This window comes from Cheilinus undulatus, linkage group 17 (genome assembly GCF_018320785.1).
Source record: "Cheilinus undulatus linkage group 17, ASM1832078v1, whole genome shotgun sequence".
NCBI lineage: Eukaryota > Metazoa > Chordata > Actinopteri > Labriformes > Labridae > Cheilinus > Cheilinus undulatus.
In genome coordinates this window covers 5191496-5218129 of record NC_054881.1, presented here as the reverse complement: position 1 = coordinate 5218129, position 26634 = coordinate 5191496, and the positions used below count along the sequence as shown (strand labels likewise).

The window sequence follows — 26634 nt, the reverse complement described above, 5'->3', positions numbered from 1 at the left end:
CAGGTAAAATATGTGACCTTTAACATGCAAGCTTTTCTTACAAGGGGACTTTTGAGGCCAAGCACAAAAACATGCTCTAAAATCTGATTTTGCACATTTTAAGAACAGATTTAAGATTTAAAAAGCAAACAACTTTCCTCCTTTGACTACAATTTTTATCCTAAACCTGGCTGTGATAACACTCTGAGGATTGCAGACACAAAAAGACAACAATTTCTGTGAGTGAAATTTGAGAAATTCAGTGTTTTTACCCTTCTACAGGAGAACAAGCAAGGATTTTTTCCTCTTTACTTTGTAAGAAAAGAGGGGATTTTTCCTTTTGGGATCAATAAAGTATTATCTTGTCTATTGTGACCCTCAGGTTGTGGCAGGGTTTTGGTGGCTGTGGCACAGCGAAGTTTCATTCTTTATCATGCAGGAGGAAATCTGAAGTCTGTGTTGTCTGCAGTGCAATAATACTCATCCGTTTACCTGACACTGCTGTGGTATGATGCATCACCTGTGCTGTGCAGAAATGTCACTTTATGCTGGAGAAAATGCTGAAATAAAAGCAGAACCTATCTGATCGTCTGTTTTTAACTTCCTGTAGTGGAAAAACAAACATCAGATCTCATTTCCAGTGTACAGGGTCAACCAGAATCTCTTTCTGCAGTATAAAACTTCATTTCAGTCGTGTCTTATAATAAAAGTGTTCTCCGTGTCTGCACACCCTTTAGAGTCTGTGTAACATTCCTCTTTGAGTCGTATGGAGCCGTTAGGTTTGGGTTTGCTTGGATGATCGTGCTGTTACTTGATGCAGAGGATGAACCTAAAAGCCATTTCTCCTACCCTCGGTAGAACCACAGCTGTAGTAATACTTGATTAAAAAAGCCCTAACCTTATGCAATATATTCCTGTATATTGATGCTGTATTTGTGTCGTTGCTGTTAATCCTTCCATGTAAACACGCCTGAGCGTGTGTCAGAAGTGTTTTCATGTTGCAGCTGCTGTCTCTAAATCACTGAGGGGTCAAGTATTTACTGATGTGATTTAATCGTTTTTAACGGCTGATTTAAGCAGACTTGATCAACTCTTGATAAAAGCCATTTTTAATGTAGTGGGTTTTATTGAGTTGCTTTTATTTGAATGATGTAGTCCATTGTTGTCTGTAAACCACAAATGTTGGATTATATGTGATAAAAGTGTGCGTCTGTGTGAGAGTGACTTTTTTTGTCTGTATTTTGCGGTTTGTTTGTGGAGACTTGGTTGCCGGTTCAGATTAAGATCACGTCTGTTTTTCTGTGTGACAAAGTCTTATTTCCTGATTAAATGTGTGTACATTTCATCAGAATACCAGACGACTGAGTTTTTTGTTTTTCATTTATCAGAAAAAAACTGCAGTGGCCAAATACTTTTGTACATATGCTCAGCATTTATTTCTGCTGTAGTGTATAACCTTCTAAAACATGTAAACCCCTTAAATACAGAATAAGGTTGGGTTTAAAACAGCTGTTGTTAAAACAGGATTTTAACAACAGTAGATACAGGTTAAAAGTGGCAAAAATTGGCATATTAGACAGAGAGATGCAATTAAAACTGGCAACAGTTGGCTTATAAAGTGATGAAAATGGGTTAAAAGTGGCAAAAATTAGCCAAAAGTGGCAGAAATAGTTGGAAAATGCAGTATAATGGGATGAAAAGTGGCAAAAATTGGCATATTAAACAGTGAAATGCAGTTAAAATGGGTAAAAATGGGTTTATAAAGTGATAAGAAGTGGTAATAGTGGCGTAAAACAATCAAAAGTGGCCAAAATTGGCATATTAAATGGTGAGATGCAGTTAAAACTGGCAAAAAGTGGCTTTTAAAGTGATGAAAATGGGTTAATAGTGGCAAAAATTAGCCAAAAGTGGCAGAAATAGTTGGAAAATGCAGTATAATGGGATGAAAAAGTGGCAAAATGGGCATATTAAACAGTGAAATGCAGTTAAAATGGGCAAAATTGGCTTATAATGTGATAAGCAGGGGTAATAATGGCAAAAACTAGTCAAAAGTGGCAAAAATGGCTAGAAAAGGTTGTGAAAATGGATTTTAGTAGTAGCACATATGGGGTAGAAGTGGCAAAAATGGGCACACCAAACTGGAATGTAGCTAAAGTGGTGAAATTTGGCTTATAACATGATAAAAAGGAGTTAATAGTGGCAAAAATATCTTAAGAGGCATGGTGGGTGGAGGTGGCAAGAATGAGTCAAAAGTGGCAAAAATGGGATGAAGAAGTATAAAAAATGTGCATCAGTGAAATGATGCACACTCAGTAAAAACTGGCAGAAATTGGCTTATAGAGTGATAAGAAGGGGTAAAATTGGCAAAAAAAAATGGGCAAAAATTGCGGTGAAATGGGATTTTAATAGGAGCAGATATGGGGAGGGGCAAAAATGCATTTCACTGTTTGATATGCCCATTTTTACCACTTGTAAGCCATATCTGCTACTACTAAAATCAAACAAAGAAATAATCGAAAGTGGCAAAAATGGACAGAAAAGGTGGTGAAATGGGATTGTAGTGGTAGCAGATTTGGAAAAGAACTCTAAGAAAAAAAGATGAAAGGTGTATAAAGCGGCAAAAACAGATATGTCAAACTGTGAAATAACAAAAATGAGTCAACAGAGGCGGAAAAATTAGTCAAAAATGGAAAAAAATGGACAGAAAAGGTGGTGAATGGGATTTTAATAGTAGATTAGGGTTAGAAATGGCAAAAGTCATCTCATAAAGTTGCATAAATGGCCATCTCAAACAGTGACATGAAGTTTAAATGGGCAGAAATTGGCTTATAATGTGATAAAAGGGGTTAATAGTGGAAAAAATGAGTCAACAGAGGCATCAACAGGGAGAAATAGGCAGAAAAAGGTAGAAAAGGTGGTAAAAAGGATGTAAAAACCAGCAAAAATGGTTTAAAAGTGCCAAAAAACAGGTTGTAAAAAGTGTTGAAAAGGGGTTTAAATTTGACAGTGTTTGGCTTAATGTTGCAAAAATGGGCGACTACTGCACAAAATTGATTTTAAAAAAGTGGCAAATAATAGTGACAAAAAAGTGGAACAAATCAATAATTTCACCGTTCGCTGAAGGCCACATTAGTGTGCCGGGGTGAATGCAGATAGATGATGTCTGAAAAGGTCTCAGTGCTGTAACTTTAAGATGACCGTCCACAGATTTCTCCAGATTTTGAAGAAACAAAGAGCATCTCTGCAGCTCCGCTCCTCTTAGAAACTCCTCCATGATGGCAGGCACCGAGACAAAGAGGGCGGAGTCTGAAGAGAGGGCGGCCAGCTGGGTTGACTTCTGACTCTTCTGACAAAGCATGGCCTTAAATCACACATCTGTTATATTTTATTACTGAGTTTAATGTAGACAAACCTGGAGCAAACTAAACAACAAATCCAGTCTAAAGTCTAGAACTGTGTTCACTGGTGAAAATAGGAGAATTAGATCACTTTTATTTAACTTTTGCAAGAGCCAGCTGTCAAAGAGGAAAATGGATGCCTGAAACACAAAGGAGAAGGCGGCGGTGGGAGTGTCCACAGAGGAGCAACCAGCCCCCACATTGTGCTGTAGAAGATCGGGGCCCCAGGGGCCACAATCACAACAGACCAACACTGAAAGAAGCAGCAGCTCCTGAGTGGAAAGACTCCTCTAAGTCAGTGTTACTCAACCCTGCTCAACCAAAGAGCCACAATGTTGAAAAATACCTTTGCAAGAGCCACAATCTGAGTGGTGAAAAGTGGCAAAAACAGCTTGAAGTAGCAATAGAAATAAGTTAGGGGTGGCAAAAATGGTCAAAAAGTAGAAAAATAGGTGGAAAGGAGTGAAAAGGTGGATAAATGGTCAGAAAGTAGCAATAATGGGTGAAAAATGAGCTAATAACTGAGTCACAGGTGGCATAAAAAATGGTCCAAAAGTGGCGCGACTGTGACAAAAAAAAAAGAATGAAAAGTGACAAAAATGGTCAAAAAAAGGGCAAAAAAAAAAAGGAAACAAGTGGTATGTAATGACAGAAGGAAGCTTAAATGGGCAAAAAGTGGCAAAAAGTGAGAAAAAGTGCAAAAATGGGGAAAAAATGGCAAAGAAAAGAGGCAAGAATATGGGAAAAAAGGAAAAGTGGTATTTAATGGCAAAAGGTAGCTTATTTGGAAGAAATGTGGAAATAAATTGCAAAAAGGTCAAAAAGAAGTTGCAAAAAATGGGCAAAAAATAGCAAAAGTGGTATTTAATAGCAAAAGGTAGCTTAAATAGGCAAAAAGTGGCAAAACAATGGTGGAAAAGGGCAAAATGGGATAAAAGTGGAAAAATGGGGAAAAAAATGGCAAGAAGAAGAGGCAAAAATTCGGGAAAAAAAGGAGACAAGTGGTATTTAATTGGCAAAAGGTAGCTTATTTGGATGAAAGGTGGCAAAAAATGGTAAAAAAAAAGGACACAAATGGGATAAAAGTGGCAAAAAAGGGACAATTTTCATGACAGTTATCCAATCATTGTGAGATGTTTGTGACAAAGAATGGACGGCAAAAGTCTTTAACACTGAGCTTTATTTCCTCACACATAATCAAATAATAGGATTCAAAATCCTCCAAGACTCTCAGCAATGATTCATTCATGACATTAAAATCACCACTGGAGGGCGCAGACCTCCACTTTTCCTTTGCCACCATCCAACTGGAATTTAGTTCCTGTCCGATCTTTGCCAAGTTCACAATCTCTCCTCTAAAACTTCCATGATTTTTTAAATATTCTTCATCGTGTTTTGCTGCTCAGGCTTGAATTACTGCTTATAATGCACAACAGAACCTCCATGATTTATGGTCACATTTATGGTCACACACATATCTTACAAACTGTTTTGCAGGCAACACTTCAAGTATTCTGCAGTCAAAAAAACAGTTTTTTATTGTGAGATGACTGATCAAAATGGTCTGATTTATGATGCAGGGTCATCCTCAGGAGACCATGGCGTGCATCTTCAGGTGGCTGATGATGCTGCGCTGGTGGGTGAACCTCACCCCACACAGCTGACACTGGTACGGTTTCTCTCTGGAGTGGATCCTCATGTGCTCCATCTTGCGGTACTGGCGTGTGAAGCGCATGCCGCACTCCTCACAGGCGAACGGTTTGATGCCAAGGTGGCTCCGCATGTGCCGGGTCATGGTTCCCCGCTGGGTGAAGAGCTTCCCGCAGACGTCGCAGGAGAACGACCGGGTCAGACTGTGGCTCCGCTTGTGGTGATTCAGCATTGCAGCGTCCACGTAGATCTTACCACAGACTGAACAGGAGAAACCAGACTCTGTTTTTGGTTCCTCTTTAGAGGATCTCGACGGTAGACTCTCTGAGTACTGATCTTGCATTCTGAGCAGTTGTTCCTCTTCTGGATCTTCGGTTTTATGTGAGTCTACATGAGCGATGAGCTGCTCTGAGCTGGTGAAACCTTTCCCACAAGGGATGCACAAATAAGAGCTGTCATAGGCTGAAGACTGAAGCTGCTGATGGTAGACGTAGCCAGAGTATTTGTTCCCTTTCACCTCCTCGTCTTCAGTTCCACTTTCACTCTTTTCCAGCTCTCTCTTCAGAACCAAACCTTCCTCTTCTCGGTCTTCCAGCTCCGCTTGGATCAGCCCCTCGTGTTCGACTTCCTTCCCCTTTGTTTGCACGCTTCCTTCCAAACAATCCTCCCCACTGTGTGCAGGTCTCTTTTGTGCGGCTGTCTGCCAGTCGATCATTGGGTACCACTGCTCCAGTGTTGGGTTACTGAAAGCTGAAGTGGAGTTCAGAGGTAAATCATCAGAAGAAGAAGAGCTGGAGCTGCTGGGTGTGCTACCACTCTTCCTGATCTCTATAGAAGTGAAAACCTCCTCCTCTGACACATCTCCCCTTCTCTGACTCTTTCCATCCTCCAAGGACTCGTGGTTGTAGTTTCTGCTGATTTGTTGTTGTTGTTTGGTGCTGAAGGAAGAGGTGGTGGATGATGTCCAGGTCTTTGACTCGCTGGTTTTTAGTTTCAAGTGGCAGACAGCGGCCAAGTCTGACAGCTGCAGGTAGGACGCCGCTCTGAGGAGCTCGGACACGACCTGGTCACTGAAATGGGAGGAGGAAGGCAGCTGACCCGTGTAGATGAAGTCTAGGACCTGAAACAAAAGGAAAGCATGGACATAAATCCAACAGAGCAGATATGAAGAAATCAAGCATCCTTACAACCAAAGTACAGCATCATTCAGTTGGACACGTTTCATTAGGAGGCAATTTAAAACTGATTAGGTTAATATGCAACAGACCAGTAACATCACTGGGTATAAAAGGAGCATTTTAGAGAGGCAGAGTTGCCATCTACAGTCCATAATATCATCAAAAGATTCAGAGAATCGGCAGAAATCTCAGTGAGCAAGGGGCAAAGCCCAGGGTCAATACAACTCATGATCTTTGGGGCCGTCACGGGACGCTGCAGTAAAGAACAGGCGCGATCCTGGACTGGAAATCACTGCATGGGCTCAGGAACACTTCCAGAAATCACTGTTTAGTTCAGGGGTTCTCAACTTTGGGGTCAGAACCCCCTTTGGGGTTGTGAGACACTAAGAGGGGGTCGCCAGATCCCCTAAAAAAAAACTAGGAATATTTTTAGAATTCTACTTTTGCCACTTTACACTAACATTGCCAAATTTTAACCACTCTTCATGTTTTTTCCCCACAAATTTTAACACATTGTTGCCATTTGAAACCCTTTCCACCATTATTTCTGTCTGTTTTTGCCATTTCTTAACCAATTCTTGCCACATAAGCCAAATGTTGCCTGTGTTGACCCATTATTTCCACTATTGACCCCATTTTACCACTTTAATGCCCAATTTTTCCCATTTTAACCACATTTCACCATCTGATAAACCCATTTTCGCCAGTTTGACCAATTTCTGCCAATATCTGCCTTTTTTTTTCTTTCCCAGTTAGCATTATTGTGCCAGTTTATTTTGATTTTCTTCCCATTTCACCAGATTTCCAACCATTTTTGCCAATTTAAAGCCTTTTCAGCTACTTTTTAATTCCCTTTTACCACTATTTACGCACATTTTTGCCTTTTTTGGATATTTTTTGCCACTTCTAACCCATTTCTGCTACTTTTAAGATCCAATTTCTCCACTTTTTCTACCATTTTTTCCATTTTTGACCCATTTTTTTTTTTTACAAAATCTATTTACATTTTTAAGAAGGCTATATACTACACACATGATTTAAAACAGAGATTTGTTTCACTGATAAGAGTGGTTATGATTTCACATCTTAACTTTATAATGGACCATGATTTTGTTGATCTCCATGGGCCCTCCATTTTGCTGGGCCCCAGAAAGCTCTCCCCTTTTTCCCCCTTTTGCACGGCCTTGTCCACACATGACTGCTCTTGATTGAGGGGATGCTACATGATGGTAAATAGAGCCCAGTCCCTACTTTTCTGAGTCGCCCCAGAACATCTTATTTAGCGAGAGAGATTTCATCGTGTCTCACCTGGTTGAAGACGGAGGGGTTCACCATCTCTGTGTTGAGGGTGATGAGGTTCTCGTGGAGAACCAGGTATTTAAAGTAGCTGCTGCAGGCTGCCAGGACGTTCTTGTGCGCCCTGAAGAGAGCGTTTTCCACCACGATGATGATGTCACACAGGTAGCCTTTAGATCTCTGCTGGTTCAGCTGCAGTAGCAGCTGCTGGGTGTAGTTTGGAGGCTCCATGTTAGAGACTGTCCGGCTAAACACACCTGGGAGACGAGAGAACTTCCTTTAATGTAAAACTGAATTATAGTTAAACCAGAAGACATCAGAGATAAACTGTCAGAGTCAGTGGGACTGATCGTCCTGAACTAAATTTCATGTGATTGCTGTTATATTTCAGACGACAAGGTGAAGTTATCGTCTGCCATCCCTCAGACCCGGCCTGATTAAAGCTAAAAATACTCCAACGGTCCACTATCAGTCAGGAAAAGGTGGTAAAAATAGACAAGAGGAGCCTGAGCCGCACCCTGAACACTTTTATCTGATGTGGCACAGCCACTGTGAATATCCACAAACACCACTGTGAGAACAGAGACAGCCAGGACTACTAATCAAACCCAGATCTTTAATTAGAAGAAACTATCTTTATTTTAATCATAGATTATTATAGTTTTCAATGTTTAAATGTTTCTTTCATTGTTGGCGGTAGAGCATGAACTCTGTCTGCCAGCAGATTAAGGTTATCTCACCAGACCCGACTAAACGCTGGTAGAGTTAGAATATTTCTGCTGATAAGTCCATGGCCAACATCTGTCTGACTAAACTTAGATACACGACACTGTTATCTCAGCAGAGGCCTTAAATTAGAACGAGGAGAGGAAGAAATGGCTGCACGCTTCACTGGCTCTGAGCCAGAAAATCCTAGAAAGAATCAGAGAGGCCGATCCAGTCCTGGTGGCTAGTCAATGAATAATTACTGAAAGAAGCTGGGACTAAGTCCTTTATTTAAAATACAACATTAAAAACACTCAACAGAGCTAGATTTATTCACAAGTACAAGTGTTTAAACAAAAATGTACCACCTTTTATGATCTCAGTGGAGGAAATAAACTAGAATTTGTTCACTACCAAAGTGAATAACTTTGTTAACCCTCATCCATCATAAAATTAAAACTTTTGAGAATATTTTTGGGGCTTTATGCCTTTCTTCAATGCTGATATTTGTGGGGTTTTCCGTTGTTTTTGCCGCTGCATTTCTGCTGTTCCAGTGGTCATGGCCATTTTTGCATCAACCATTTTTTGGCTATTGGAGACCTAATGAGCTCTTTTGCACTTTAATGGACTTTATGCTAGTACTTGTGGAATTTTTTTAATATTTGAGTTTTTAAAGCTATTTTTTCTAATATGTTATATCTCATTTTTTTTTGCCATTTTTATGCAATTTTGCCCTTCTTCACCCATTTCTGCCATTTTTTAAAAGCTGTTTGCCCTAATTTTAATCTTTTTTGCTATTAATTGGCCCCTCCTGTCCATTTCTACAATGCCTATTTACAACTTTTAACCTACTTTAGCAGCCTTTTGCATTTTTTTCCAGTTTTTGCCCGACTGTTTTTCGCCTTTATTTGCCACTTCTTACTGTTTTCACCTGTTTTTTCAATTTCTTTGCTATTCTTATCCTGTTTATGCTCTTTTTGCCCATTTCTGCTACATTTTTTGCAATTTTTTGGCTTCTATAGCTGCCTTTAGCCATTTTCTACCCATTTTTGCCATGTTTTGTCTGTTTTTTGACACTTTTAACTGCTTTGCACTCATTTTCCCCCTTTGACTCAGTTCTTGCCAATTGTTTGCACATATTTCTGCCCTTTTTTTCAACAACATTTTGCCCCTTTTTGCAATTTTTAACTTTTTGCCTATTTTTACCCCTTTTTACTGCTTTTTTGCATTTTTTTTCCTGTTTATGCTATTTTTTTGCCGAATTCTGCAACATTTTTTTGCAACTACTATAGCCACCTTTGCATTTTCTATCTATTTTTGCCACGTTTTTTCTGTTTTTGATACTTTTAACCGCTTTTCACCCATTTTACCCCTTTTACCCAGTTTTTGCCAATTTTTTTGTACATTTTTCCGCCCTTCCATGAACTACATTTTGCCCCTTTTTGTTGCCAATTTCGGCAACCTTTTTACTCTCTCTCTTTTTTGCCACTTTAATCCCATTCCTTTTTTTGCCCATATTTTCAATTTTTTTTTTAGCCTTTTTTGCCCATTTCTGCAACATCTATTCGCAATGTTTGTTGCCTATCTAAGCTATCTTTTGCCATTTTTCTGCATGTTTTTGGTTATTTTTTTCTTTTTTTGCTACTTTTAACTGCTTTTCACCCATTTTTCCCCTTTTACCCAGTTCTTGCCAGTTTTTTGCACATTTTTCTGCCCTTTTTCAAACTACTTTTCGCCCCTCTTTTGCAACTGTTTTTCTTCCACTTTTTTGCCAATTTTCGCCACTTCAATCCCATTCCTTTTTTGCCTGTGTTTTCCTTTTTTTTTGGCCTTTTGCCACTTTTTTTTTTTTTAATTTCTTCAACATCTATTTGCAATGTTTGTTGCCTATTTAAGCTGTCTTTTGCCATTTTTCTGCATGTTTTTGGCACTTTTTACTGTTACTGGACACACAGTACTGTGTAGAACTTAAATGCATATTTGGGCTGGTAACTGAGGCTGAAGTGAGGCAGAGATGCGACAGGTAAGCTGCCTGTAAACACCACCAAGCAGCTTACCTGGGGGGCTAAGTACAGCCCAGGGCAGTGGTTCCAGACCTTTTTTACTTATGGCCTCCTAAACTCACATCCAAGAAGAGTTAAGCCCCTTCAACAGCCCTCTTGGAAAAATAATTTACTCATCAGTTTCAGTCGTTTTCATTGACAAAACCCAAACACAACTGGCCTACATACACTCGATCCTGACAAAAGACCTGTGCATACACGACCCGTGATTACTACAGCGTATCAGGACCACTCTGGAAAAAAAGTTAATTTTTTTACTTTAAAAGTCATCATTGTATATAAACCAAAACTTTAAATTAAGTTGAAAATCCAGCCGCTGATTTCAGTTTCTTTTTTGTAATTTTTTTGTTGTAAATTTAGGATTTTTACTTGAAATTTCTTAGTTCTGAATTTCAAAATAAAAGACTTTGTAAACTCTGACATACAGAGTTTTTCTTGTCAATTTCTAATAATTTCAATTCTGAAATGAGTTTGTTTTCTTGTAAATATGCAACTTTTTATCCTCAAAAATTTCCAATTAGTTTTTTTCCCCAAAAATGTGACTGTTTTTAACTAAAAAAATAATGGCTTCTTTTTTTTAATTTTTTTTAATTTATTTATAACTTATTTATTTACTTAGTCATTTTTGTGCATTGCTAATATGACACTCTCAGACATGAAGACCTGCATGCAGCTTTGACTTTTGATGTTCTGAATGGTTTAAATGGTGGGTGTAAGAAGTCAGAAGCATGGATTTGTTGTTAAAACCAACAAATATAAAAGAATATAGCTGGATGATAAAGATAGGTGCAGTACTTTGGAGAATTCTAAATAACTCAAACTCATAGAAACAGTCAGAGCAGGTCTGTTTTTGTATCAGAGTATTTTAAAGTGTAATTTTAGTACTTATGTTTGTCTGAATACTTTCTCTGCCACAGCTCTGTAGAAAAATGACCTGATGACTTTAAATGAACCTACCAGGCTCCAACAGGTGTTGATGGCGCTCCCTCCACACGGTTCTGCAGCCCAGGCGTTTCCTCTGCTCAGCTGAGAGGAATCAAATGTTCACGGATAATTTACAGCCTTATTAGAAGTTTCTTTTAACAGAACTCAGAGGGGAACGAGCATCTGCTGCATGGAGCGGATGTGCAGAAAGTGAGGGCTGCAGACGGAGAGGAGAGCAGATGAAGCAGAGATGGTGACTGATAACTGTCAGCTCATAATAAAACCACAAACTTTTGCCCGCTAAACAACTTCTGAAGCCTCTTTGGAGAGTTTCAGCAGGTCATGAGGCATTCTGAAATAAAAAAAAGTGAGGCTTTTAATGAGCTACAGTAGGAAACAAGACTTTAAATACCAAGCCAAGTTGTACGCTAGCATTCTTAATGTCTGACACCTCTGCAGAGGGGCAGAGGTCAGACAAAGTGGCCGACAGAAAGCTGCAGAAACACACTTCTAAATCCTCATTTTAAAAGATGTCAGTGTGAAAACTCTATGTGCTATACCTTTAATGCAATGTTAGCTGACTCCTGATGGTCCAGCTTGAGAAGGATGGACCCCCATTATGACCTACAGACCTCAGGACCCTGGACAAATACAGGCTATGAAGAGATGGTAGATCACGCTTCTGCAGAGCTGAGATAAAGTAAGATATTACGGTAACTTCACCACATTTAGCATAGCTTTAGACACAATACAACACATGCATTATTAAATGATGCTCACTGTTTATAATGCAGGTGTTCAGTTCTCCCTGATGATGCGATTATACTTGCACATGCAAGCATTTGTGGTGTATGATCACATACATTTAGATGGCGCTGTGTTTTCTGGATTTTGTGCTGTAAACGTCAGCAAAACTAAAACTGGAAGGACAGAGCGCCATCTAGTGCTTGGCAAGCAGACTAAAAACTAAAAGACTGTCTCTGATAGATGACGTTTGAGGCTGTTTAAAATTATAAATAGCAGCAGAACATGAAAATATGCCAATCCTAGTAAAAGTAGAGTCGTGTAGGGTATAAAAATAGGACTGAATAGTGTTATAGCATGAACTAAAGTTACTCAAAGTGCCATTAAAAGATTTCCCTGTGAATATTTTGCCCTTAAATTCACTGTTATTGAAAGAAAAGACTCAGTAAAGGTGAACAAATTCATATAAAATTGTCTACATGATACATATGTACAGGATTTTTAACACAAAATCAAGTTTCCAGCTGTTTAGACTTGTTATTTTGCCAATTTGAGAGTGGTTATAACAGTCAGAAGGGTGAATAAAAGCCTAACATCAACAAAGAGATGAGACTAAGTGAAAATCAGCTGGTGTATGGAAACAAACAAGGTGTAAGACAGGTAAACTCTGAGTCAACAGCAGGATAAATAGCGTCGCCTTCAGGCACATTCCTGTCTGTAATTTAAGAAGAAGGAGGTCACTGAGGTTCATCCTGATGGGTCTTAATGTGAACGGGTGGATGAATCACATGTCTAACATCTTAACTGGGCCACTAATGAACCCAGCTGCTGCTTTTAAAGACACAACACTTCCTCCTTTTAAAAATGTAACCCTAGTTCCGAAAAAATTGGGACACTGTGCAAAATGTAAATAAAAACAGAATGCAGTGATTGTTAAATCTCATAAACCCATACTTGATTTTTTTTAACACATATCTACCATTGTGTAGCACCCCCTCTTCTTATAACAACAATCTGTAAATGTCTGGGTAGTGAGGAGAACAGCTGATGGAAATCTGGGAGAGGAATGTTGTCCCATTCTTGTCTGATGTAGGATTCTAGCTGCTCAACAGGTCTTCTTTGTGATGGACGTGGTTTAGCATTGTCTTGCTGAAATAAGAGACATCTGGATGGGAGCATATGTTGCTCTAAACCTCTCTCTACTTTCCAGATGTCAGAGCTGCACACGCCATAGGCACTAATGCAACCCCATACCATCAGAGATGCAGGCTGCAGAACTGCGCCAGGAGAACAAGCTGCATGGCCCCTCTCCTCTTTAGTCCACAGGACGTGAAGTCCTTAGTTTCCAAAAAGAATCTCAAATTTTGATTCATCTGACCACAGAACAGTTTTCCATGCTGCCTCAGTCCATGTTTATCCCAGAGAAGATGGCAGAATTTCTGGATCCTGTTCACATTTGGCTTCTTCTCTCCATGAGCTTTAACTTACATCTGTGGATGGAACAGCCAACTGTGTTGACAGACAGTGATTTCTGGAAGTGTTCCTGAGCCCATGCAGATTTCCAGTCCAGAATTATGTCTGTCTTTAATGCAGTGGCCCCTGAGGGCCCCAAGATCCTTATATTAACCTTCAGCCTTGCCACTTGCTCACAGAGATTTCTCCAGATTCTCTGAATCTTTTGATGATCTTATGGAGTTAAGATGGAGGGATATTTCACATTGAGGAACATTTTATTGAAACAGTTTCAAAATTTTTGGATGCAGTTTTTCACAGGTTGGTGAACCTCTGCCCATACTTACTTCTGAGAGACTGTCTGTCTAAAATGCTCCTTTTATACCCAGTCATGTAACTGGCCTTTTGCTAATTTACCTAGATAGTTGCAAAATGCTACTCCAGCTGTTTTTTGTTTACTTTTTCAGCCTTTTTCCCCCCACCATTAAATTCAAAATGAGCTTATGTTTTTCATGAAATGGTAAAATGTCTCAGTTTCAACATCTGATATGTTGTTTATGTTCTGTTGTGAATAAAATGTGGGTTTATGAAATTTGACAATCATTGCATTGTTGTTAATGCATTTTACATAGCGTCCCAACTTTTTTTGGAATTGGGGTTGTACAAATTAATGGGCACTGGTGGCTTGGTGGTTGTATGTGCACTCCTTGCACAAAGGCTTTACCTACTCCATCCATAGTCCTATCACTCTAACAAAGGCAGATCTGATAAATAGATGATATTAATCATCTCAATGTGAAGAGAAGTAACAGCCAGTCATCGTAGCTTTGCAGAAATTTGAACCTGATATCTTGACTCTGTTAGAAAATATTAACAAAACTGCATTCATGTCCTGAGATAGGTCTGTTGAAGAGAGATCCATCTAAAGAACTGCAGTGAAACACCTAAACACTGTCAATTTTGTACAAATATATTGGAAAAGTTTTGAAATGTTGTCAATTTAGTGCAATTTAGACAGCATACAGCACTCATCATCAACTGGAGGCCAAGGGGCCATATCAGGCCCCCCAAAGCTTCCTGTCCGGCCCCTGAAAGATCATTAAACTCAGAAAAGGAGGAAAAAAAGATGCTGTGGTTTTAAGAGTATCCTTTGGCTGTAAATGTCTGCAGCTGTTAAATCCATCCCACAGACAATTAACATTGAAATAGTTTTATGACTGAACATTTGATCTGTTTTTACTGAAATTTACTGTCATAATTAGTAGATATTTAAAAAGGGTTAGGGTTGGCAGAAGTGCTGCAAAAATGACCAGATAAAGTGGTGAAAAGAGGTTAAAGAGAAGCAAAAATGGGCGATAAGTGGCAAAATAGGTTGTGGCACAAAGGGACAGAAATTGGCAGAAAAAGTTGTGAAAAAAGGATAAAATGCAGCAAAAAAAGGTAAAAGGGGAAAAGGGAGGTGAAAGGTGTCAACAATTGGTTACAAGTGACCAAAATAGTGCAAAAAAATTAATGAAAAGGGGTTAAGAAGTGGCAAAAATAGAAGAAAAGAGTCAAAAATGGATAAAAGTAGCACAAAGGGAATAAAACATGCAGGAAAAGTGGTTTAAGTGGGTTAAAGAGGGGCAAAAACTGGCTTAAAGAGGCAACAAGTATCAAAAATGGGTTAAAAGGGGCAAAAATTGGTTTTAAGTTGCAAAAATTGTTGAAAAAAAATGTAATGAAAAGGGGTTAAAAAGTGAAAAAAATAGAAGAAAGGTGTCAAAAATGGATAGGAGTGGCACAAAGGGGATAAAATATGCAGGACAAGTGGTTTAAAAGGGGTTAAAATCATGCAAAAAATCTGGGTTAAAGAGGCAAAAAGGTGCAAAAAATTATCAAAAAGGGGTTAAAAGTGTGAAAAATGTGTTAATACCAGTGCTAAATCCCAACTGTAGAGGGCCCATTCTCTGGGATTTCTGGGGGGTCCAGCCAGTCCTGTTGTCAGGCTTGTGTCCTTGTGGTCTGCTGCATTATAGATAATAGGAATAGATCTCACTGGTGATGCCTAAAAATGTCCTGCGCTTTGAGAGAAAATACAAATACTACTACAATAATATTTCAGTCAGACCAAAATACTTATTTAATTTTTGTGTATTTGAAAGTCCGGCCCCCAGAGTTTCTGTTGAGACTAAAATCTGGTCCTTGTGCAGATGTACTTGATGACCCCTGGCCTACAGGGTTTGCCTGCAATTTCAGATGGCCAAAAACAATTGCACAGTAATGTGGGCTATAAGTTTGTAATCCTGTTGCAAAGTTATCAAACATGCATGGATATTGTTTGTTTTTTAAAGTATCATAAAAAAGTGTAGATTCTGACAGTCTATAACAATGATGATAGCACTAATTACACTATCTTTTATTATAGCCTGTAACTGCAGCGGTAATTCATCAGTTTTGCATCAATGCTGACCCCTGAGTAAATGACTCACAGTATCTGTTTCGCTATCTCAGGTGTGCTCTTAGTACTAACAGGTAGCTAGGCCAAATTTTCCCCTCTGTGTGGGTGACGTCACTGGGATGGGCAGGTCACGTGGTCGCGTCAGAGGGAGACCTGTGGTTTAGCGTTACTGGAATGAGAGAGAAAAGAAGAGGAGGAAGGAGAGCGAAGAAGGTAAGCAGCGGGCTGTTCACTCTGTTTACATCCATATAATTAAACCCTTTTAGCCGTGTGTTTGTGTGTTAATGGGTAAAAATGAGTTTTAACGGAGAATTTGCCTCTAGATGTCGAAAAAAGAGACGTTAACACAAGTTGAGCTCGCTTTAACGTGCACTTGGTGCAAAGTTTACCTCGCGGTTTCAGGTTAAACTGGAGTAAAAACGGCCTCATAGATCGGCTTTCTGAGCTATTAGACCGTTTTATATGTATAAGATAACTTTAAACAATTTGAAAACTTCACACGGAGCCGTACTAAAGTGTTAAAGTTGACGTTTTCTCCTGACCTAGCCCCGTGGCTGTGTGCCAGCTGAACGATTGTGGTAACGTTATTAGGTCAGGCCTCCTCCACTGCACACATTATTATTATTACAGAGGATCGGTGTTACTCAGACAGCTGCATGTTATTCTGACTAACGCGGAGAAAAAAGACTGTTTTATCAAAGAAACACACTGTAAGCGTCTGTCTGAGCCCTGTTAATGATTAAATCATATAGAGAGTTTACAGCAGCAGTGGAAGATGATCCGTTACTTAATGAAAGGGCTAAAATATTCATGTAACATAATTTATTAGGAGGAATAGCCCTTTATTGAACGTCCTGGGCAGAGGCAACCTGATCTAGTGCCATTCTTATATACAGTAATTTAACATCCTAAGACCCAGCATCCACATATGAGGACAGCACATCCTGGCTTTCTAACAACATAGTAATCATTTCTACTCGTTTGTTTGAGTCAATCATTTGAAAAATAGGAGAAACTAGAACAGTGGTTCTCAAATGGTGCGGCAAGGTACACTAGTGTGTCTTGAGACAAGTCAAGGTGTGCCTTGGGAATCTGGCTGGACCCCTGAAAAACCCCAGAGCATGGGCCCTCCCCAGTTGTGTTTTATTGATGAGTATGTGTGTTGGATCAGTAGCATTGGTGCTAGCATCCTGGCTAACAGTTACCTCATTTGGCAAGCTATAACTGAGTAGAAATTGCTGTTGATGTCATTATTCATGCTACTTTTAACCAAGTTAACCAATTTTTATACCCATTTTGCCACTAATTTTGTCAACTTAAACCATTTTTGCTGCTTTTTTGCAATTTTGCAACTTTTTAAAAATACTTTTGACCCAGTTTTTGCAACTTTTGTGGAACTTTTTGCCACATTTAACCCATTTTTGCTACCTTTTTGATGGTTTTTGCCTACTTTTGTTATTATTTGGACAATTTTTGCGTTTTTTCATCACTTTTTACCATGTTTTAGCAACTTTAACCCTTTTTTGCCACTTGTAACCTATTTTGCCACCTTTTTGACACTTTCAACCCATTTTTGCCACCTTCTTGCTACTTTTCATTCACTTTGCTTTTGTTTGGCCCTTTTTTAATCACTTTTTAACCGTTTTAAACACCTTTTTACAACATTTAGCCCTTTGGGCCACTCGTAACCCATTTTGCCACCTTTTTGACACTTTCAACAGGTTTTGCCACTATTAACTAATTCTTTGGCCCCTTATGCCAATTGTTAACCATTTTTGACTTTGTCTTGCCACTTTTTACCCAATTTTGCCAATTTTTATCACCACTTTAAACACTTTTTGCCACCTTTCAGACATCTTTTGCCCACTTTTGCTACCCTCAGTTGTCTGGGCCCCAGAAACCTCGCCCCTTTACCCCCCCTTATGGGCCACCTTGGCTGTTATATTATTTAAAAAGTCTATTTTGTATTGATATGAATATGGTGTGCCTTGAGATTTTGGTTTAACCTTAGGTGTGCCTTGGGCAAAAATGTTTGAAAACCACTGAACTAGATTAAGATTTTCAGGACTTTCCATTTTGGGATATTTTGTCTTTAGTTTTCTTGGAAGTTTTTCCCAAAATTTGTTATATTTTGAAAGGATTTATTTTCATGATTAGGGGGACTTTGTTTGGACATTCTCATGTGTTTTTGTAAGTTTGGGAAATGTATTTGTAATTTTTGGGAAATGTTATGTAACCGTTTCTGTGAGATTTTTGGGTATTCTCAAGGAGAATTTATCGCTGAATTTTGGGAATATGGAGGCAATCCTAGAATTTTATGAAAATTTCAGGGAATTTGCAGTGATGTTGGGGTATTTTCCATCATTTTCATAGAATCTTGGAAAATCTAGTTTGGGGAATTTGTGTTGAGATATTGGGGATTTTTTTAGGGACTTGATAAGGAATTTTGGGGGATTTTTTCAGAATTAAAGTTTAGTCTTCATGATAAAGTTGCTGTGAAATATTTGAGAAATATATCAAGAAATTTTGTGGTACTTTTAAAGATTTGTTTAAGAACTTCACACAGAAATTGTAGGTCATTTTTTTGTTGATTTTAGAGCATTTGTACTTTTTAATAACCTTTACTCTGATTTGCTTGGAGTGTTCTTTTGTCTTCATGGTGTAATGGTAGCAGGAATACTAAATAACCAGTAACTGAACTCTCCAGACACAGTTGTCTTTAAACAAAAATTCTTGGTCATTTTTTGTTAATTTTAGAGCATTTGTGTGGATATTAGACGTGATTTTTGATCAAATCTAATTCCTTTTCCTTAAAGACAAAGCTGAGCTTGAAATGATGAAATCCTATTTATCCACAATAAAGGAAAGAAAGCTTAAAGTGCTTTAGAAAGGTGAAACAAGACATTTATGACATCAGGAGAAAAAACACATGCCAATAATCAAGTCCTAGTTAATAAATGATGTCTGAAATAAGCTCAAATACCTAATTAATCCACAGTTAGGTCCTAATTCTGCAATATTTGACAAACATTAGGGTTTTAGGTTGACAAATGTTTGACATTTTTCAACTTTACGACAATAAATAAATCTCTGTCGTCCAACTATAGAAGCTAGGATGCATGATACTGGATTTATGCAGACATCCTTGTTATATGAAATTCATTTCAGCCTATTTGGTGTTAATTTTTTAAAGTAAAGATCACTGTGCTTAAATTGACATGCATTAATTTTTTTTCTAATTAAATAGCTGGTTTGCAGGGTTGTTCTCCAAGAATATCATAAGAAAATCTGTAAAATACAATAAAAAACACATTCTTCTCTAGTGCAAAAGTCAAAATAGCTGTAGTTCAGACCTAACATTTCAGGTCCTAAACAACACCTTAAGAATGAGGAAAATAAAGAAAAAACCTCATCTGTTGTAGGTCCATTGTTTCTGCTTTGCTCTGCTTTGCACTTGCAACCTTTGCACATTTCTGCTGATGTGCATGGCTGATACTTTAGCTGTAAATATCAGCAGACATTTGCTGCCAATACAGTAACTTCTTGAGCTATTTTCTGCTGATTAGATATGCAGTATTATTGGTGTGAAATCGGCTTGGCAGATACTAACATTTCTGCTAGTATTTACATGTTGGCTGTAAATATTGGCCATATGTATGAAGATAAGTGATAATTTTAAGCCAGGACCAACAGACCTACACCAGCTGAAGTATTTTTTTGGTTTACCCTTATTTTTAACACCAGACATACCCTACATACACCCTACATACCTAAAACAGCCAGCAGGTAAAATTTACTCATTTTTAGAGTACATTGGTTTTCAGTAATAGCACTGATTAAGAGCTATAATTTAACTACAGACAATGAACAGTACATTAACCACAGAAAGAGAGATAGCTCACTAGTGGATGATGATCCATCACATCCACAATTATCATGAAAAACTGCTCGCTCAGTCCTGAAACTTCCCCAACATCGGATTCTTCTTCGCTTAAAGCAGTGTTTCCAAACTATTTTTCCTTGTACCCAAGAAAAGTGGAGCCCCCCCAGGACCAAAGAGAGAAGAAAAAGTGACACACTGCCATAAAAAATCAGCATAGATTTTAAATGTTTCACTGATAAAACCCTAAAAAAGGCACAGTCATGCATTTCTTATCTTAAGACCTTTGTATTAACTACTTAAGTTAACAACTGCTTTATCATGGTTTTAGTCAATATCTGCAAATCTAATTTTGGCAGCCTCAGAGCAGACAAAGCCTCGTCCCCCCCGAGATCATTGGTGCCCCCTCTGGGGGGGTCCTGGACCCCAGGTTGGAAACAATTTTCTAGGGCTAATGACTATAAAAAAGTATGTAACTGTGCTTATTTTGACTCATTGCAATAAGAATTGTTGTATTGGGAGGAACGATTATTTTTATGCCGTTCTCACTTTGTAAATTAAAAAAAAAAACATGAGGAAAGTAGGATTTCTTTTTTGCAAAGTAATATAAAGCAGTGGCAATTTTATGTTTGCATAACATCTCTGCTGCAAAAATGTTTTAAATTGTTTTTTTTGCATGTTTCAGGTTCAAGAAATATTGCACTATCTGCAATCTGAAAATTGCCATAGGCCATATTGCAATTGAATACTTTTGATTAATTGCTCAGAGTTTTGCCATTCTTGCCCTGATAGTTTTAAACAGTCCTGATCTACCAATAAATACGCCTGTTTTGGCGCCTTGGGAAAAATAGAAGTCCCAGGCACCAATTAACAGATTATTTCTTATTTATTGGTACCGAAACCTGCAAACAAACTCCCCATTTTATAAAAACGTACCCAAAAGTTGCCAGTGCATTTGTATATTTTGCTCGGTGTGATTCCTTTATTGATTTGCCAGCTGTTTCTAAGAGACGCAGGCATTTGCATCTTTATTTAACTACAGCTGATGCTGAACATCAGAGTTTGCAGCCCTTTTTATTTGTATTGCAGCACTCTCTCTGTCTTTGCAACGTTTTTGAGCCATGATTTATAAAAGAAAACACTCTTTGTTTTGTGTAGTACTGACAAAAAATAAGTTACAAAGTGCTGTGCTGACAACAGAAGTCATAATTAGGAAAAATACACAAATCAATGAGTTGTAAAGGAAATAAGCAGGTAAATAAAACTGTTTAACATAGATATCAATTGTAAAAATGTGGTAAAGAATTGCACGGCGGTGTCACCATGCTTTAGTTGGTGTTATCATACATTTGCATGAGCACGCAGGTGTCATTGTGCACCCCTGCTCTCGGTTTCAAGCTGGCGGTGATCCTTTTTTGGTGACATTTATGCACTAAAATGTGCAGCCCTAAGCTTGCAACCATAAAATAATGATTCAGCAAACATGTATGCAAACGGTGAACATGACTATTTTTAAAGAACTCTAAATGTCAATAAACTCTGATTTGTTTACAGTCAACTCTTAAGCATGGCCTAAGTGTAAAACCTCCAACAGCTCCACCCACAGGTATATTTTCTGTGATTATCTGGGTCAGGCTAAAGAGAAGATTAACATGTCACTTTGTGTTTTTATTTATTCTCCTTCTCTGCTGTCCAAATATCGTCCATCACCTCCTCTCTAATGTTTATTTGTGTCGACAGGTGATTCCCCGGCTCGCTGCGTGTTCATACCAGGTTTGCATTCTGACCTGCAAGCCAATGTAAGTCGTGTTGAGTGACTGCGTGTGAAAGGTATTCAAGCCCAGTTCATTTTATTCTTTAACCTCTCAAGATCACAGATGGGCTGTAAAGGGCTGATTCGGTGTCGGGATTGTATTTTTGTGCTGTCTCCTGGTAAGTTCTCAGTTATTAAACATGGACCAGTAAAGGAGAAGAGGGGGAAGTTGCGCCTCTTGTTTGGTTGCAGCACAAAAATGCATTCTTGACTCGGCTTGCATGGAGGATAACATCTGCACTCATGAGGGCTTTTTTCTGTGAGGATCTCGGGTACTGCTGGGGTTTGCTTTGTTTTCAGGTACTGCTGCTGGGCTGTAGAGTTTGCATGTGGAATATTGTGGAATATCTTTATGGATTTTCTCTTCATTACGGCTTATTCCTGTTTTTTATTTCCTATTACTTTACATACTCAGTTCTGTTAATGATGTGAAAGATATTTCAAAAAATATTTCCAGAATCACTCTGTAAAAAATCGGATTGATTTCTTGAGTAAAAATGCAACTCTCTAGATTTAGTGGTCCTTTTGGAGGATTTGCTGCTTTTATTTTCTTTGCTTTCTGCAAAAACTTTGGTGGTTAGCGCCGCTTGATTATGGCAAAATCCTAATCATGATTATTTTAATTTATACTGATTATTAAACATGATTATTACTTAATGATTTTACAGCATGCATTTCTCAAACTTCAAGACTTTTAAGACTTCAACATGCAATAAATACAATGAATAAGCCTAAAACATAATAGCGTTTAAAATTATATGAATCAAATACTGTTTTGAGGTGGTGTGGTGAGGTAAAAATTGGTTTGCAGAATGCAGTTACTTGACTTTTGTCTGCAAAATACATTCATTATTGGCCTTTAATTGGATGGAAACTATTTACCAAGGAACATCCCTATTCTGTAATGATTTTAAGCCCACAAAACATAACTTCACATCATCAGAACTGATCTGGTGAGCACATTTGTGGAAGTGCACATGGCGGGAGAGAAGAGAGACTTCTTACCGTTACACCAACAGGGACTGTAATGACATTGCATTCAAATACACATACATTAATATGGAGTTGTCCCCCTTCTGCAGCTCTAACAGCCTCCACTCTACTTGGAAGGCTTTCCACAAGACTGGAGTCTTTCTGTAGGAATATGTGCCCATTCATTCTGTAGCGCATTTTTAAGGTCAGGCACTGATCCTAGACAACAAGGCCTGGCTTACAATTTCCGTTCCAGTTCATCCCAAAGGAGCTCGATGGGGTCGAGGGCAGGGGTCTGTGTGGACAAGTCCATAACAAACTCATCAAACCATGTCGTTCTAGTCCTTGATTTGTGCACTGGTCATGTTGTGCACAGTCATGTTGAAATAGAAAAGGGCCGTCCCCAAACTGTTGCTACACAGTTGGAAGCTTAGCATTGTCCAAAATGTCCAATCGACCTTCACTGGAGATAAGGGGCCTTGCCCAAACTCTGATAAACAGCCCCATACCATTACCTCTCTTCCACCAACCTCCACAGTTGGCACAGTGCAGTCAGACAGGCAACGTTCTCTTCGCATCTGCCAAACCCAGACTCGTCCATGTGACTTCTAAACAGAGAACCGTGTTTCATCACTCCACAGAACAGGTTACCACTGCTCCACACTCCAGTGTTGGTGTGCTTTACACCACTCCATTGGCGATGTGAAGTTAACTTGCAGCTGCTCAGCCATGAAAACCCATTAATGAAGCTCCTGTTGCACAGTTTTTGTGCTTACATTAATGCCAGTGGAAGTTCAGAACTCTCCAGCTATGGAATGAGCAGTGTTGGTGACTTTTGTGCACCATAGCAATCATTGATGAAGCTCTGTGATTTTACAAAGTTGCCATATTTCCTAAACGCTTCCACTTTCTAATAATATCCCTAACAGTTGACTGTGGAATATCCATATTGCAAACGTTTGCAAATGGAGACCGAATGGGTCTGATTGAAACACCTGAATGCAATAATCAACAGGTGTGGCCAAATACTTTTGTCCATATAGTGTAACTCAGATAACCAGTGAAGTACTGGTTACTTTGGTAAGCGTCAAGTGTCTTTATTGTGTTTTTTAAACTCCTTAAAAGAGGAATTTTGTGAAAGGATTGAATGAAATGAGTGTAGGCGCTGTGCACCACTGCTGGTGCTTGGTCCAACCTGCTGCCTGTGTAATGTTATTTTTAATCATGTGGCAGTGAGACCATTTAGCACAGGAAAGTTTAGCGGTATTGGCATCTGAATATCACCCAGTTCTAGTCAGGGATATAAGTATACCATCCTATGCAAAAAAAAGGATATTTTACATTGATTTGACTAAAATAATTTATATATTTTAATACTTTTTAAACCAGCAGAGGGAGCTTTCTGCTTTTGACCTTAAATAATCAAAGCCAGCGCCACTTTGTTACTTAAATGTGATATTTATCCATCCAGCAGTCTTCAGTTAAAACACAAAAAAGCAGAAGTGCTGAAAAAAGTAGCAAATCCTCATTTTTAGCAGCTGTTATGGTAGTAAATGATTAAAAAATTATAAAAATAGCAATCTCAAATTTTAACTGCACAAGTAATTTCTTCCAAATACTCCATGAATTAATATGTTTATATTTGTGTTTGTTCTTTCAGGGACCATCACCATCCTCATGTCCTATGGAGGAGGCTTTCACGGACGCACTGAGCGTGACCGCCAGGCGCCGCACTATGACCAGGTCCCTCAGGGCTCGCTACCCCGGGACTCCTACAACCTTCAGCCACTGAGGGAGCACAGAGCGTCTCCCTTCGCCCACAGCGCTGACCCCTTACCTCCCCCGCCCCTGCCCGACCAGCCTCCTGTGGGGCCCGAGTTCGACCCCAGCGGCAGCGAGTCCAACGCCGACGCAGACCCCGAACCTGACCCGGCCCTCGACATCAAACCCGTGCACCGCTTCATCCCAGACTCCTGGAAGAACTTCTTCAGAGGGAGCAACCGCAGCAGCAACAAGCCCTGGCCCATGTCGGCCTCCTCGTACAACAACAACAACAGTACCAGCGAGGGGGTCCGCTGCTCGCCGCCACACTCGCCGTCTGTCCCTGGATCGTACCGGGATCCTTATGGCGGCTCAGGCGGCAGCTACAACTCACAAAAAGAGCTTCTGGAGCAACCGGACGCACACGAGTCGGTATCAGGACAAACTTATCGCACTGGTCTGACGTACACCGAGCGGGTGGAGGAGTACCATCAGCGCTACGGCTACATGAAGTCGTGGGCGGGGCTGCTGAGGATTCTAGGCTGCGTGGAGCTCCTGCTGGGAGCCGCCGTGTTCGCCTGCGTCTGCGCGTACATCCACAAAGATAATGAGTGGTTTAACATGTTCGGATACTCGTCTCCTGGAGGAGCATATGGGGGAGGGTTCTACGGAGCGGGAACAGGAGGGACGTACTACACGGGACCAAAGACGCCGTTTGTGTTGGTGGTGGCGGGGCTCGCCTGGTTGGTGACTGTGATTGTGTTGGTGCTGGGGATGACCATGTACTACCGCACCATCCTGCTCGACTCTTCCTGGTGGCCGCTGACGGAGTTTACAATAAACCTGGCGCTGGCGGTGCTCTACATGGCGGCAGGTAGGAAACAGCTGTGTGCCAAACAGGATACCTAAACTTTAATAAGATTTTAGTAAAGACTTGAATGATATTAATAGCTGTTTCAAAGGAAGCCCTAGGGTAATTTATTTTTTTCAGATATAGAAAATTTAAGACAAACTTTGTAAAACTGTCCAAATTGCTTGAATGCAACAGCAACATTTGGCTGCTAGAATGTTTCCAGTGTATTTGAGCAGTTTTGACGATTGAACCATATTCGCTCCTGTTTGTTTATAAGAGACACAAGTGTAACTTTTGCATCTTTATGAGTAAACAAAATTACTCCAGAAAAGACGGGATTTCATTGTTTGCCAACCTATAAATTTGCTGCTCCTCATTTGCAAAACTTTTGGTCGACTTCTGACTAAAGATCTGTATTTTATAAATATATCATATGTAGAATTTTGAAATTAATCTGTGTTTGAATTGTAAAAACAAGTATATCTTGAAAAAAAGGTTAGGGTTTTGTTGTAAACACTCTTAAGTAGAATCTGAGCCTGTCTGTGAGAAAAGCACCAACTTCTAGTGCAGCTGTTCGCAACCTTTTTTCCTTACGGCCCCCCTACTCACATCCAAGAAAAAGCTGAGCCCCTCCATGACCCACCTAAAAAGAAAATTAAACATCAATTTTAATTGTTGTCATTGACAAAACACCAACAAAATAGGTCTACAGACACTTAGTTTTGAAAAAGATCTGTGTATAAACCATCCATTGTTATGTATGTATGTATTAGAGCCACTCTAGGAAACAAACATTAATAAAGAGGATCTGTTACTCAAGAAAAAACTCAAAATTCTAAAGATTAAAAAGTTTTAAATTCATGAGAAAGAAGTTTGTTTTTTTACTTTAAAAGTTGTAAATGTATGTGAACCAAAACATAGAATTTTTGAGATTATAAAGTCAAAAAGTTGAAAACCTAACTATTGCTTTCAGTCTGGATTTCTGTAAATTATTTTACTCTATGCTGTTGTAATTCTAAAATTTTTAAAACTTTTTTAAAGTTTGTTGTGTCCAAATTGAACACTTTTTATGTCAAAATTTCTGTTGATATTTACATCCCATATTTTGGACGTAAATATCAGCATATATGAACTGTAAAACTTGGACATATATTTTAATAAATGAATGGAGTTTTAGGCTGGACCAACAGACCTGTGTAAGTTGAGATCTTTTTCTTTATTCATCCTCATTCTTTAAACTTTAAAGTGTGTTTTGAGAAAAAAAGTTTGTTTCTTTTTTCATCCTCGTACCTTAAATTGTGTTCAAAGGACTGAACTTTTAGTTATGTAAAACTTTTATTTACGCTTATATCGGCTAGAATCAATCTGTAAATATCAACATATAAGATATAGGCAAAAATCCAATATCGTATGTCACTACTTTATAAACTTAGAAATTTTCGTTTTTTTCTTGTAAATTCCCCTTTTTAAAGTCTAAAATTCTGAGTATGATTTCTTGTAAAAAAACATACTGAATAATCTGAAAA

The 26634-nt window shown here is 38.9% G+C and overlaps 2 protein-coding genes across 2 annotated transcripts in view; one reads left to right on the top strand and one right to left on the bottom strand.

The window, feature by feature from the left end:
- Nucleotides 1-4532: 4532 nt before the first annotated feature.
- On the bottom strand, nucleotides 4533-12037 carry hic2 (hypermethylated in cancer 2). Its single transcript, XM_041811381.1, has 5 exons — nucleotides 11974-12037; nucleotides 11754-11883; nucleotides 11227-11410; nucleotides 7514-7758; nucleotides 4533-6147 (listed from the first exon to the last, which is right to left on the bottom strand). The coding sequence occupies exons 4-5, from the start codon at nucleotides 7730-7732 to the stop codon at nucleotides 4966-4968; spliced, it is 1401 nt and encodes a 466-aa protein (XP_041667315.1). The 5' UTR covers nucleotides 7733-7758; nucleotides 11227-11410; nucleotides 11754-11883; nucleotides 11974-12037; the 3' UTR covers nucleotides 4533-4965.
- Nucleotides 12038-18583: 6546 nt separating this feature from the next.
- The window catches only part of marveld2a (MARVEL domain containing 2a), a 32446-nt gene continuing 24395 nt past the window's right edge, over nucleotides 18584-26634 (top strand). The window contains exons 1-2 of the mRNA XM_041811094.1: nucleotides 18584-21315; nucleotides 21450-25129. Coding sequence (XP_041667028.1) covers nucleotides 24127-25129 — 1003 coding nt within the window. The 5' untranslated portion in view covers nucleotides 18584-21315; nucleotides 21450-24126. The remainder of the gene's footprint in view (nucleotides 21316-21449; nucleotides 25130-26634) is intronic.